The sequence below is a fragment of the Vidua macroura genome, chromosome 11, assembly GCF_024509145.1.
Source record: "Vidua macroura isolate BioBank_ID:100142 chromosome 11, ASM2450914v1, whole genome shotgun sequence".
NCBI lineage: Eukaryota > Metazoa > Chordata > Aves > Passeriformes > Viduidae > Vidua > Vidua macroura.
Window position 1 is genome coordinate 13808058 of NC_071581.1, and position 15028 is coordinate 13823085.

The following is a 15028-nucleotide window of genomic DNA, read 5'->3' on the forward strand; positions in this document are numbered from 1 at the left end:
TTTGAACTGTTTGTAAAACAGTTACTAAAGCTTGTCTAATTAAAAAGCTGAAATATAGAGTAATAAGCTCCAGTACTGTGACTACAGCTAATTATTTCTTCATTACACTTTATACACAATAATTTTTGTATTCTACTTTTCTTTGAGAATGATGATGAATCTCAGAAGCTGCTCTTTAAATAACCCTCGTGATGACGTAGTGGATAGTGAGATCATAGAAAAACAGATTTTGCATTTTTTTCCCCACTCTCAAATGTCAAAAAAAAAAACCAAAAAAAAACAGGTTTAGGTACAAGGAAGGTCAAATTATTTTTTCCCCCACTCTGGACATATTGGAGCTTACTGAGACAAATCAGTTTGTAACTTAGCCGGAAGTAAAACCAGGACATGTTAACTGCAGATGTAGTAAAACAGCCTCTTCCCTCCCACTTGGTGTGAGGAAGAGCTTACACCAGATGTGCAGTGCCTGCTCCTTTCCTGCCTCTTGCTTTATTTCAGCTGCGTGCTCATTTGGAGCAGTCAGAATTCCCAGGGTACCAGTGGTGGTGGGGACCCTTTGGTGCTGCTTGGAGCACTTGAAGTCAGATATCTGAAGGAGTCTTTAAAGTCAGATACAGATATTAATATAAACTTCTTAAAACTTCTGTATATGCTGACAAAGCCAGCTTCTGTTAGTTAACAGAATTTAAAATAAGCTGTGCTCGCTTGTTGTGCTCTAAAATTACCTACTTTTTAAATTGAGGCAGTATTACCGAGGTGTCTGGTATGCCAAGTACACATTAACTGTGTTATCAGATTTCTGTGGTATTTGTCAACTGTTTTTCAAGAATATCAGCTCCTAAGATAGTTACACATCTATATTTTTGTTGGAAATATCTTTAAGTTATTTAAACAGTGGAATGAAATAATGACAGTTATTACTTAAATAAGAAGCAAACTGAATTGTAACTGCAGCTGTTATTACACAAGTACTTACAACACTCTATATGTATTACAGTTCATTTGACTGTAATATTTAGTTAACTGTATTTTATAAAATAGTAAATGACATTTAACTGTTAGCATTTTTCTACTTGTACTTAAGATCAGTATCTTGTTGTAGCCTACCAGTAGTTTAAAAAAAAATAAACCTGTAACTGAAAATGTGTCACTTTGTAGCTCTTATAAGAACAGTTGCTGCCATCACTGAAACTGGGGGATGTGCTTAAAGAGCCGCTGTAATTAAAACGTGGCGCTTCTCAAGCTAGGGCGTGGGTTTCCAAAGTTCAGCTGTCCTTGTGATCAGAGGCTAAGGAAGGCCTGTAGCCTGCAAAAATTTTCCTTCACCATTTCCTAGTGTGTGATACTGAGCTCACATCTGCCTATTTTCAGTGGAGCCCAGCAGCAGCTCCCCCCCCTCTGGTGACAAGAAGGTCCTTCAGATGAACTGGACTTTCTCTGGCTGCATTGCAAATGTCTTTAAAATCATACATTGCATAGGAAGATGTGCTGGAAGGGGAGATACTTGCCCTGGAATACCTGCTGGGAGAGTTGTTCTGGCTTGGAGGGTTGATGTAGCAGGCATAGAAACAAAGGTGAAAGCAGAGCAGAAGAAGGGAAGCAATGACACTAACAGTGCTATTGTGGTTGTTAAACAGCAGTTGGTGTGTATTTGCCGCAGATGGGCTGGAATTGTAAAACTGTTACTGTTACTTTTTCTAGTTATAATGAAGCAAGAGCACAGAGATGAGGTGGATTTGTCTGCTGTTCCGTCCTTGGCCCTGCCGCACGCGGGCAGCGTCCAGGGCCTGCACTCAATGCGAGCCCAGCTGCCTTCACCAGAGCAAGGCCACCCCCATGACAATTTGCTGTCTACGTCACCCAGGAGCCTCGTGTGTCCCATTCAGCCGCCCTACACGGCCATGGTGACCTCGGCAGTGCCACACCTGCCACATATGCAGGGTAGAAACCTCAGTCCAAGTGAAGAGTGTCATGTTTTGCCTCCTGCTGTGGTTCAGTCTTTTCAGGTAACATCAGCACCTCCTGTGAGGCCTTCTTACCAGCCTATGCAGCCTACCGATGTGTACAATGGACAGCCCGGTCTTCCCATGAACTCTGCCTCCGGCCAAGGATTTGATGCGATTTCATTTCCGCAGGACACGGCTGTACCACATTTGATAAATCTCAGCTGCCAAGCTCTACCACCAGTGCAGTTCCATTCTTCAAATCCAGGTTCTGTGTCCGCATCAAGTCCAGCAGGACACCCCCTGGCACATGCAGCTCATTCGGGACAGTCGTCCGCTCACCTGCCATCGATGGGATTCCACTGCCCGGGCGCCGGGCAGGGCTCCCTCCCCTCTGCAATGAGCCGCTCCCTCGGCCAGGCCTCTCCGCAGCTGCAGCAGGTCCCGTACCACTCTCCAAACCCAGCGGCCGCTTCTTCCCCGTCCCCGACAGCTTCCCACCCGCTGGGCCACTCGCCGCTGTCCGGCCCCTCTTCCCCCCAGCTCCAGCCTCTGCCTTACCAATCTCCGAGCTCAGGACCCGCCCCGTCGCCGCCGCCCGGGAGCCGCTCGGGGCAGCACTCGCCGCAGGCCGCCAGCCCCGCGCTGGGAGCCCTGGGCACGGTGTCACCCCTGGGGCCCCACCCCGTGTGTGACTCATCTCCCTTTGCACCCGAGGGGGCAGCTGTTCACATCAAACCAGAGCCTGAAGACCGGGAAATGAATTTTCAAACCATAGGACTACAAGACATCACGCTAGATGATGGTAAGTGGATGTAATATTGCCATACTGGGGTTATAATGGGCATTAAACTACAAAGTGGGTGTGGGAGGCTTGTTTTGTTTAGAACACACTGCTCATCACAGAAGGAAATTTATATCATCAGAATGGAGTCATATTTTTGTGTTTAAAGCAACAACTTGTTTAAAACTAATTATATCAGCTGTTAATTTGTAGTTATACAGTTCAAGCATTTTAGTCTGATTTGCCCACGGATTTTGGTTTTGTTGTAAAACAAGGCTTGAGGATCACCTCTTACACACTGACACCTTGTATACAAGAAAGTGATTTGAAGTCTTTTCTGATTGTGTCATTGATATGCTTCAGTAAAACTCATAATACGATATCTGAGTTGCATAGATGTAGTATGGAGTCTTGTTTCTTGGAGTTGTCCCAGTTTTGAAGGGCAGGCTGGTGTTTTGATAATCTGTCACATGCATTTGGCACTGTCTTGGTCTCCTCACAGACATTCTGTAGATACCTGTCATCCTTCAGCACCTCTGCTCACAGTGGCTGTTTGCTTTCTCCACTTTGACTACCTTTTTGAGAAGTTCACTTGTTTAACATAAGCAGAACAAAGACATTATAATGCTAAAGGCCAGACTATAAAGGATTGTATTGTAAATATTTGGACTTTTTTTTCATTTTATTATTAATTAAATAGTTATTTATAATATTTTCCAACCAAGTAAAAAAAGAAGAATATCAGATCCTAAACATCAGACTATTTGAGGTATAGATGCAAAGCAATTTAAAGACTATGTCATCCTAATAAAGGCTGGAAGAGCAGGCGGCCTGGCCTTAAAAGTTGTGTAAAATGTGTAAAAGGGAATCATGCCAGTGTCTCTTTTCTAAAGTAGCCATAAATGTTGTGGTTTGGGGTTTTTTTTAACCATCCCTAGTAATTACTTAATTGCATCAGCAGTAGAATAAAGACTTAAGTGTAGGCCATCTGTTAAGAATCTGTGTCAGTCCCAACTCCCTGCATAAATGGAGCTTTGCTATTGTTACCTCCAGACAGTAGTAATAAAATATAGTAAGAAATGCCTTTAAAGACATGGCATAGTAGGAAGAAAAAAAGAGAAACCAGTCTAGTTGAGCTTTCAATTCAATGGCCACCTTAATTAAACAAAGCTCTCTTTTTAGAAACACTGTTTATCAATCAACTTAAGTTTATTTAGAAAGGAAGGAAGAGACTGATTCTGTCAAGGACCTGCTGAGGGGAGAAAAGCAAGGCTTTATGAAACAGCATGCAGCAAAAAAAATAGCATTTAGCATTTTATACTTCTATATAGAGGCGTAAGAAAGAAATCTAATGTTTCAAGAATTGTCAGGTTAGAACCTACCTTCTTCTCATCCTTCTCTCCACAGCCACAAAAAAAGTAGAAACAAATCAAATATAACTGAATACTGTAGTTAGACTGTTCACAAAGTAAGCAGAAGTGTTTAGCACTTATTAACATCTTGGCAGTTTGTTTATAATTGTTCAGAAATTAAAATGAATGCTCAGTAAAAAAATTTTTTTCTCTATGTCACAAATATTTGTTGCTTTTTGATACTATTTCCTTTGCTTAGCACTGAAAGTACTGCCTTGTTCCTGTGCTGACAAAGCCGTGCAATCACAGGAGAAGCTCTCGGAGCCCCACTGAAAGCATGGCCACTTGCTGATGGTTTAGAGTACAATGAACATGGGAGTCAAATGGCCACAGCTTAATTAACTTCTTTTTTTAAATGATTGTTGTAGACAATTAAAGAAGCTCTGATTGAACATACTTCATATATGGAAAATTGAACATGGATTTAAATGCTGAACTTGCCCTTGGCAGCAGCACTGGGTTTGTGAGCAGATTCCTGCCTTTCCCTTCCATGTTGCCGCCGTGCGATGATTTCCTGGGGCTTGGGTTTGGGGCTTGTTTGCATTTCCAATCTGCAAATACAAATCAGATGTCGAGCATGAAACCTGCTGTTCCAAAAGTCTGGAAGGGCACAGTGACAAGAAGCAAAGCTGCTCAGTTCTCTCAATGTGAGTGAATACTTCCTCTGCTTAATCAGCTTTAAGGGGAAAAAAACCCATGTTTAGACAAGAACTCTTTTTTCAGTAATTTATCTGACATATTACTCTGGTTTAAAAAATAATTCTAAAATTTCTTTTTCATGTGTAATTGAATTTTAGTTTCTGTACAAATAGTGCCAAGCACAAAGAGCAAATAGGCTATTCTACAATAATGTTATAACAATTAAAGAAAAAAATCCAAACATAATTACATACATAAAATGAGTGTTGATACAATATGTTTTCTGAACTAATATATCAAACCTGAAAGCTCTACTTAGTTGGAAAATAGGGTTTTGAGGGTTACCAATTAAGGTAAATAAACCTCTCAAAATAAAACACTAAGGCAAAGCCAGTTGAAAATTCTTTAAATCATGTCTGGATTACTGGCCTTAAATATTTAAATAAGTAGTCTTAAAATAAACAAAAAACTCTGAGAGCATAAATTATCTTCTTTCTTTTAAGTAATGTGTACTGTTTCAAAATTAAAATAGTATCTATTTCTTTGCCAAGAAAATAAAATATTTTAAGAAATATTTTACAAAATTTTAGTGTACTATGGAAGTACTACCCATGATAAAGTAAATCCCAGAATTACTGTGTAGCTTGACAGAATTGGATTTAAAATTCTTAAAATCCAATTAAAAAAACAACAAAACTGCGAAACCCCCACCCCACCTCCAGATGTGGCTGTGTGGATAATAGTTACATAAATTCATTTAAGTAAGACCCCTAGAAATGACTCTTACTACCTCTTCAGCCAAAATTCGGGTATTTTCTTAAAAGCACACCGAAACCCCCTCCAAATCACTGCACAATACAGAACTACAAAGCTGCTTCATCCATCAGTGCTCAAGTCAAGAGCATCTGGATTAGTCTTGATCCAGCATCTGCTGGAAAGTGTAACACATTTGCAGCTTCCCTGCAAAGTCCCGGGTGTTTGTCAGTGACCAGATGGAGAATCTTTTGAAATGTTTTATTCCCTTGCCCTTTACCTGGGCTCTGTTCAGACTGTGACTGGACACAAATTACACGATGGAAAGGCAGATCCTGCCCATGTGTCTGACAAAGAACTTTCCTTTCCTTCCTTTCCTTCCTGCTTCTTTACTTCCCCCCCCCCCCACTGAACTTTGTGTGACTCTTCATTGTCTTGTTTTTCAGGAGGACCGTGTTGATATCCTTAGACTTCTCTTATCTCCACCTTGAATTTGCTTTTATGTTTTGTTTCCCCTCTTCCCATTTTTGCATCCTACAGGGAACACCTTCTGATTCACTTGAAACAAGGGATCAAAATGCATGAGGTCACATAGAAACAAAATTCAAATTACATTTTAAAAATATTTGAAACATAACACAATTTCAAAGTAGTATTATATGCTACTACTTCAAAGGTATGCTGAAAAAGTTCTCTTTTCTGCTTAGGTTTTTGCAGTACTGAGGCTGCACAAGGTCAGAAACTTTTGGAACTAAGTAAAAGCAGCTTCTAGCACTTTTATTTGTCCCCTTGACTTTTTCTATCCCTGGGTGTGTTGGACCTTTTTTCCCTTAGCATCTTTCAGCAAGTCAGCCCTCTGGCCAACAGCTCAGGTTAACAGCTGAAGTGACAGGAAACAGGCAGCTGGTCATTTCTGGCCTTTCCCATATCCATCATCCATACTGGGCTTTGCTGCACACCCATCTAATAAAGTTTCTTCCCCACTTGAAAGAAAAGCTACTCAAAGTTAGACTCAGTCTGATTATATGATGAGGCCTAATTAATCCATCCCCTCTGTTTTTAAAAAGTGCTCCTAGTGTAGTGGTTTACCTATTGCTACTGTCAAATTTTAGGTTTAACACTGTTCCAATACTGCTGATCTCAAATTTAATCGTTTGTGATTTGCAGTTTAGGAGGGAATTTACCTTGGATTTCATGGCTTTCTACAGTGATGAGATTTCTAACATGTACACCTGTATTTAACCATTTTTAAGGTATTGTTTGGCTGTATTCAGCAATCAGGATGACCTTTTACTAATCCTCTTACATTTTGTTACTCATTGCATCTCCATTACATAAAGCTGGAGATTAAAAAATCCAGTATGTGCATTTACTATAAATCATAACTAGAAATCCCCTAAGCACTTTGTGTATATGAAGCAGTAAGGCTGCTTTGTCAGACACATTCCATGTAGAACTCTAAGCTGTTAGCATTCATTCATTTTAATAGTTCTGTGATAACTCTCTAGCTTACAAATTCTCTTGCTGACAAGCTCAGATTATTCTGATCTTGGCTAGAAGACTTGTACATGTTTGCAAGCAGCTTTTTAACTGTAGCTTCAGCTGAATTTCTGGAGAATTGAAGTGGTGAGTGATAAGAAAGTATTGGAGAAGGACTATACTTTTTATTTCTGTCTATATTTAAAACTTACTCATTAACAGATCAGTGTTAATGCAGCATCCTGCCATTGGAGGTCTGCAGAAGCACAGAAAGTACTGAATGCTGGAGTCTGGTGTAGTGTGGAGGAGAGCAGCTCAAACTTGAGAGGTACATCTCAAATCCAAGGTGTTTTTATTGTCTCCTGAGTACAGAGCGCAATGTTGCACCTTGCAGTGTGCCCAGCAAGGCCAAGGACTGCAACCTACACGATGCCTGGAATTGTCACAACAATCCTGCACTAAAAGGCATTCTGAAAACTCTACCAGTATAAACTGTTCAGTAAAGTTGTGTTCAGATTCCTCCTTTCTTAGCATTCTGATTATTAAATCTGTATTGTCAAGCAGTATGAGGCAGTAGTAAAAAGCAGTCCTGCAGTGAGATGTTGAGGTGATAAGGCAGAGCCTGGAATGTATTGAAAGAGGATGGAAATCTACTTTGAGAAATATATGTTATGAGCAAAATGAAGTTCCAGACCGAGCAGTAGTCTAAAAGCTGAAGAGTGGAGCAGTGAGCAAAGGTGAAATGTTTTGCATCAGGGGTTGTCAGCAGTTAAAGGGTGGTTTGACCATATCTTCTCGGGGATTCACTCACTGTGTCCATAAAATCTGTGTCAGTGAGGCATCCCAAGAAGACCAGTTACAGATTTCTAATGTGTAAAAATGTCAGCTAAATCCTCAGGTGTCTGTGGCCAGCTCTCCCTGGGAGAGCCACAGAACATCTTGTAACTAATGCAAAGTAAACTCAACTGACTCACCACTTCAAAAAGATTCCCATTCAAGAATTAGAAGAGGTTAGAGACTTCTTCTATCAGTGCAGGTGGCGCTTCTTCACCAAGGTGTGGCTGCTGGGAGTCGCAGCAGAACTGGAAGGAGCTCAGTGCGCCTTGTGACCCTGGAAGAAATCTACACAGACACTTCAGCACCACTTTCCACCGCACAGCCCAAGTGTCCTCTAGACTCAAGGCTTGTGCTGAATTCTGTGTCAGACTCAGCTCTCTTCTTGTGTGAGGGAAAAAGTAAACATGACTGCAATGAGTTGGTTTCACCAGGATACAGAAATGCAGAGTGTGACAGCAAAGTCAAGCCATGAGCAGGGTATTTGTAACTGTAGTAGGTAATTGCAGAGCTGGTGCTATGATTCTACAGGCACATTTAGTTTTTCTGTACGTAATGTGCACAGGAAAAAACCATACTCCAACATTCCATACAGTTAATTGAAAAAAAAAAAATAGTACTGCTTAATGAAGTTGGCATTAAACCTGAAATTACTGAAAGTAAGCCTGGCCTATGGCTTGGAATGGTGACTTGCAAGGCAACCTGCCATTTTTGTGGTAGTTTGCCACAGCAGCCATGGCCTGATGTGTGACAGGTTTGGTCTCAGAGCAGCACAATCAGCTGGCTGCTCCAGCACGGACAGCTGAGGGTTAATTAGAGCCTGGCAGCTCCTTCTTTTTTGTTAGGGAAAGTTGACACTTGCTGGTCTTGTGGAGTCAAAACCAGGCTAAATATATTGCACTAAGCAATGTGATGTAGTTGCAGAGATTCTTCACATAAATTCAGCTGGTAGAGTTCTGTCTGGAGCTGACAGAAGAAGGTGTATGTCCCAGGAAATGTGTGCTGCAGTCTGTCCATAGTTTTCCTTGAGGTTTGCTGATCCTTGTTACCTCTGTCAGGAGAGCAATTCACTCACCTGTCCTCTAAAACACATTTGTATCAAACTTCTTTTTGCGAAGCGTATTAAAAAAACTCCACTCTCTGCTACTCACTGAAGCAGCACTGCAGACAGTCATGCATTCTAGAGTGTTTTGGGAGATTTACTCTTCTAAAACCAGTACATCTTCTAGGTTATGTCCCACAGCTTGCACATCCTGCTCAAGTTCAGCAGCAGTAAAGGATACACAGGCTAAACTTTTAATCAGATAGTGCTACAAAAACAGGAAGTTAATTGGCTCCTGTCAGAAGAGATCCTGAAAACCAAATGGGATGACTCCAGGAGCTCTTTGGTCTGCCTGTATCCATAACAGAACTCTAATTTTGACTTCCTGCTTTGACCCAAACTGAGTGCTCATAATTGAGTTTAAAGCTTTTCTTAAGCTTTCATTAAAGACTGAGTCAGAACAGCGAGATCATTCAAAAAAGTATGAATTTTTCATCAGTTAAACAGATCTACTGGGTGTCATTTTTCTTGATTTTTGTTTCAACTTCATAGTTTTCATTTTGGCTTTATATTCTTTGGGTACAGAATGTATTTTAGTAGTGCTTAAGGTAGTAAAAAGCTTTCTTGAATGTTTAGGGTATTACAAAATATAAAGGCATTTTTAATAATTTTTAATGTATATTTTTCTGGTACCTCAAGTTCTGCCTAATGTGTGTGTGTAGAACAAAATCTTTATGCTGCATCACACAGTTGAAAAGGCTGTTGTTTTATGCCCCACAATTCCCAAACAAGAAGCAGTGTGTGCCCGAGGGCAGTGCATGCATGCTCTGTTCCAGAAGGTGCTGGCTGGAGATGCTGTGTGTGCTGTGCATGGCACAATTTGTTAGGGATTGATAAAAGCAAACACTCACCACTGTCAGCAGCTTTGGTAGTGCACACAAGAACCTCAGGATCTTGCTAAGTATGAAACTAATTAGAAAAATTGCTCAGAAACATATTTCCCTGCCAGAGTGACATATAATCCTTACTGTATAAGCTGGGCTGTCTAAATGGTGCAGAGGCTGTTGCTTTATCAGCTAATGAACTCCACTGTTCTCTCTGGAGGCTTTTTGGCAATGTTTGTTGTCTGCTCTTTCAAAAGCTTCACCTTTCTAAAGAGGGTTGTTGGTACAGTTAATTTGTTTCCTCACCAGGCAGTTTCCTGCCCATCTCCCTGGATTCATTAGATCTTTATTTAAATATTACTTTCTTGCTGTTTTGACCATAATTGATGGGGGAAATGATCTTTTCTTATCTCCTATTATTTGACAAGAATTTGTCCTTAATTTACTCCTTTCCTTCACAATGGCAGTGGACATTTTCATTGAAACCCAGATAATGCTTTCCACTTCCCATTTAAACATGTGAAACTTTACACTTTTAACAATTAAGCATAAGAAGTCACCCAAAGAGGTAATTTGAGCTACTTGAATTTCAGAAGGAAGTAAGAGTAGATTCCTTTGTTCTCCCAGGAGTCATTCCTAAGCAGGGCTTAGATACCATGCTGGCAAAATAAGTGTGTGCCTGTATCCAGAAGGCACAAATTAGCCAGGGTCCAGAGTAATTTTCTTAATTATGTTAAAGCCTAGTTGACTAAATTTGCAACCCTGTCTTGGGCAAGGAAAAAAACCAAATCCAACCCTATTGTAAGCTCTGCCTAGCCACTGATCACAACTGAATAAACATAGACTTGTTGGTTAAAATCATGAATAGACTATTTGACATCGATTTTTTCCCTTAGGAAAAGCAGTTCCTTGAAAAGCAGCTCTGCAGTACCTGCAGGGTTTCTCACATGGCCCAAGTCTGAGGGAGCCACCTGTGCCAAGACAACACTTGGGCAGGGTGTGCAGTGGGACAGCAAGGGGAGCCAGCAGCTGTGAGCAGCAACAGCTCCCTGTGCTTGGGGGAGAGGGAAAGTGGCACAAAAAGTTCTGTTCACTAGGACTCTTCTCTTTTACCTACCCTGGAGTTGCTGTCAAGGGCCACAAGTACTTTTAATGTGACCACAGTAAGTAAAGCAAATTGAAAAACCTGAAGGAGGAATGTTCTAAACACAAATACTAAAATCAGATTTAAGTAGTATAAATTCATGATGATACAATTATGCAGACATCCAAAAAATTAACCATTACCTTTATGGCTCTGGCTGCTAAATGAAAGTAATTATACAAGTAAATATACAAGTGATACTGTTTTTAATAGGCACTCTGATAACTTAAAAATAGTTACTTATGTCACATACACAGTGTTTGTTAATGAAATGGGGTATTTAAATTTAGTGCTATTAAAAGAAAAATGAAAATCACTTCCTGGTTGAGTGAACTGTAACTTCTTGGTTTAGTCCAGTCAGTAGTTATGTCTGTCTTCTTCTCTGACACAGACAGTTTTATCTCTGACCTGGAATACCAGCCATCAGGTTCAACAGAGAAATGGACTCAACATTCAGCACTCATGTCCAACTCCTTTGTGGAAAATCTAGAGGGTGAGTCTGCTTACTGAAATGCTTCAATGTTTAAAATTGGAGCACAAAGGAAAGGGGAAAGTGTTGTAAGGGTTTTAAGAGCTGCAAGTGAAAAGCACTTGTAATACTGAAGTATTGCTATAACTGGACACCTGTGTATTCTGAAATAGTTTGAAATTTAGCATTTGTGAACCAGGTGTGCACTCATTCAGTAAAAACGTCCACTCAAGGTATACAGAGCTGCCACAGAACTTCCTGAGTGCTGTAGGATCTAGTAAAACAGAAGAAGAGGATATGAAAATCCTAAGCGAAATACGGGCATGGTAGAGAAGTGGCCATTAGTTAACTGAGAAATTTGGAACATTTCTCTTTTCCAAAAAGATGAAGCAATGTCAGTTAAAATAGATGGAATGCAGTGGCACGCACCACCAGTCAGAGTATTGGGAATACAGGTTCATAACTAGATTTAGAGTTGAATGTGCACTGTAATTGGGTAAGAATATCTGGATTTATTATTTCGGTATCTTTATTTCACATGTAAACAAGATAATTAGGCCCTGTGACTCTTCTAAATACTAATGATATTAAAAATTGTTGTATGGTCTATTGGTCTTGTTTGTGTTTAGACTTCAGTGGTTTTCACTTTATTACAAACATGCCTAAAATGCCAAAGAACTACACTGTCCTTTTTCTTTCAATACATGTACATATACGTTATAACCACTTATAACATGTTCTACTTTCTCCATAGATTTTTAAAGGTTAATAACTGTAAATGTGCAGTAGATTTGGTAATGGTGAAATAGCAAAAACTCTTCATAAAATTTTCACACAATTACTATATAGACTGATTCTAAGTTTGCTTATGAAACTGAAGTGAACCACACAGGTCTTTTGCCAGCTTTCAAGAAACTTAATTCTGCTTTCCTTACCTATCAAAATGTTATTAGTAAGGTAAGTAGCTCCTCTTTGGAATGGCAAAGCCAGGGAAAGGACTGTACACCAAGCTGACATTCCTGTGTCTTGAAATAGCAAATCAATTAGTAAAATATAAGTTGTAATTTAGATTATTTCAGTGTTCTACACTATATCCTGTGCAATTCAGAATCTGGTAGGTTCTGAATAATTGTTGAAGAGCAGGAGTTCTTGAAAAATGGAAATTCAGGCTAATAATAAAATAACCCTCAAATACCAGTTTCCGAACTGAGAAATAACACATGGGCTGGCAACCCCCAAATTTAGGCCTGTGAAATGTACGCTGACAAGTCCCTTTTATAAAGGGCACACAAACAGAAACCCAGACAGAAACACATTTACACACAAGTGTTAGCATTTGACAAATGCAATTGAGAAACATGGCATTTTTAAAATGAAAATAATGGGTATTTTATGTATTTGACACAATGTAGTGTGGTCTGATACAGGAGATAGGATTACAGAGGAAAGTGGGATGGCTTTGTACCTTGAAGAATGCTCAGTGTCAAATCAGACAAGTTAACTGTATCCACTGCCAGTACAGAATTCTTACAGAGCCAATTTTCAGGCTTAAATTAGGAAGAGCACAGCTTCTAAATTATACTGCTAAAGAGGAGAGCAACTACGACTGTAGTGTGCTGCAGGAGATCAGACATCCACAGGAAATAACTAACGGAATACTTGAGTCATCCTTTATAGAAGGGGTAAGTGAGATGACTGCTTCAGGGAGTGCCAAACATGAGGAGAACCCACATGAGGAAATATCTCTTTATTTGGTCGAAAGGAGTGTACAAAAACTTCTTGAAATAATTAAATCTTGTTTTGTGGCAGTTTCAGCGTCACAGACTGTGACAAACTTGAAAAGACAAACTGTAGAAAACAATCAAGCTTGTGAAAATATAATATGTGGTCAAAAGGGTCACATAGTTGCGAGCAGTCTGCAAATTATTTATGAAGGTTCATAAGTGTGCAATTACTCTGCTGTGAGGGAGACTTCAAGCTACTTCCACGTGCAGAAAACAGAAAAGAACATAAAAGTTATGAAGTTAAATGGGAAATATGACCAACAGATGACAAATCAGTAATTCAGTTAAAATTAGGTAAGTGATGTTAGAAAGTTTTGTGTATTGATGTTGACAATTGAGGAACAAGAGATTCTCATGCCTAGAGTCCTTTAAAAAAGAAACCTGTTGCAGAACCTGTCTCAGTGTAAGGTGTCAGTAAAAATGTTTCAGAGCAGTGACAGTGACAATTGTCCTCAAGTAGATGGCATGCCAGACAGCTCTGGAAAGGTAAACAGCAGTTAACTATGAACTGTAATGTAGAACCTGATGTGGAGCCTGGGTAAAGGTGACACTGCTGCTGCTCAGCTCTTCGGAAGGGTGAAAGCCAAAAACTGTCCAGAAACCTCTACAGCAAGATCTTGTGATTAAAGACAACCAGGTAGTTAAAGTGGAAATTAGAGTAAGGGAAAGAATAAAACCTGCACTCATCATACAGTATTAACTATTCTCATTTAAAGGTGTCTTGAATTCAAAATGAGAACTTCCTTAGTAGTGTTAAAAGTAGTCTTGAAAGGGTGAATAAATGCTAGGAATGTCTAGGGAACAGCAGAGAATAAGAAAATGCTACTCCTTAGACCTATTTTGTGGCCACATTTTGTCCCTGATACCACAAAGGAATTAGATGAATGCTTGTTGTTGGTTCTGCTAGAACTCTGCAGCCAGAAAAAGGAATGAGGAGAAACTGCCAAATATAATAAAATGAGTGGGGGGCACAGAAAAGGTAATGAAAGATAATTCCTGGGAAAGAAACCAGTAAGTGACCACCAAGTAATCCTGGGGCAAGTTCAGCACATCTAAAAAGCATTGCTACTGCTATAGGGGGCTAAGCTTTGCAATCTGCTGTCACAGAATGTTGCAGTTGACAGAATTTTGCACAGACCTTAGAAGATCCCAGGGAGAAAAATCCAAATAGGAACATTTGGTGCAAAAGATACTGTCTCTAGCTCAGGAGTTCCTGGGAAGAACACATTTTGGAGGCTGGTGGAACACCCTGGGGAAGCATTGTTGTATCTTGCACACATCTCTGCTCTTGCCCATTGCAGCCCTAGTGGTCTGTAATCTGAACTGGTTTGCCTGAAGTTCTCCATGGAGGTTTTCAGGAAGTATTTTTGACTTAGAAAAACCTAAAATGCTTGGTAACTGCCAATAAAGATACTTGCTTGTCCTGTAGAAAGTAGATTAGTGGCTTCCTGCAAGGAAAAAGAGGTTACTTGCATTATTCCCTGAAAGTCCTGTAGGTTCAGGCCTTTTCTTATATTCTTATAAAAAATGCATATACTTAGATATAATTCTGTTTTCCTTTGTGCTCCAGTACAAAATATTTGTCTTTTAGCACAATGAGAGGGGAAATTAGATACAGAGCAATTCAGAAACATGTTTGTTTTTGCTTGGCATTTGATTAAAAAAGATAATGCCTTTACTTTTGATATTAGAACTTCAAACACTTTTAAAACACCTTAAGAGAACTTGTTATTCTAAATTGGTAGTTTGGGGGGTTAATTTATGCAAAACATTCAGGAATTTATTATTAGAAGCACCAGCTTCTAATGATGATGTCATGCTTGATAACACAAGGGCTTTGTTCTGTTCAAATCAGTGAACG

General features: G+C 39.8%; 1 protein-coding gene across 3 annotated transcripts in view; it reads left to right on the forward strand.

Annotated features, from left to right (window-relative positions):
- NFATC3 (nuclear factor of activated T cells 3) overlaps nt 1–15028 on the forward strand; it is a 64421-nt gene that overhangs the window by 40853 nt on the left and 8540 nt on the right. Inside the window, exons 9-10 of one of the 3 annotated variants that reach the window (XM_053987282.1) lie at nt 1702–2748; nt 11306–11407. In XM_053987282.1, coding sequence (XP_053843257.1) covers nt 1702–2748; nt 11306–11407 — 1149 coding nt within the window. Of the gene's footprint in view, nt 1–1701; nt 2749–4338; nt 4463–11305; nt 11408–15028 lie in introns of those variants that run through there. The other 2 variants (XM_053987284.1, XM_053987283.1) reach the window with 2 other exon arrangements.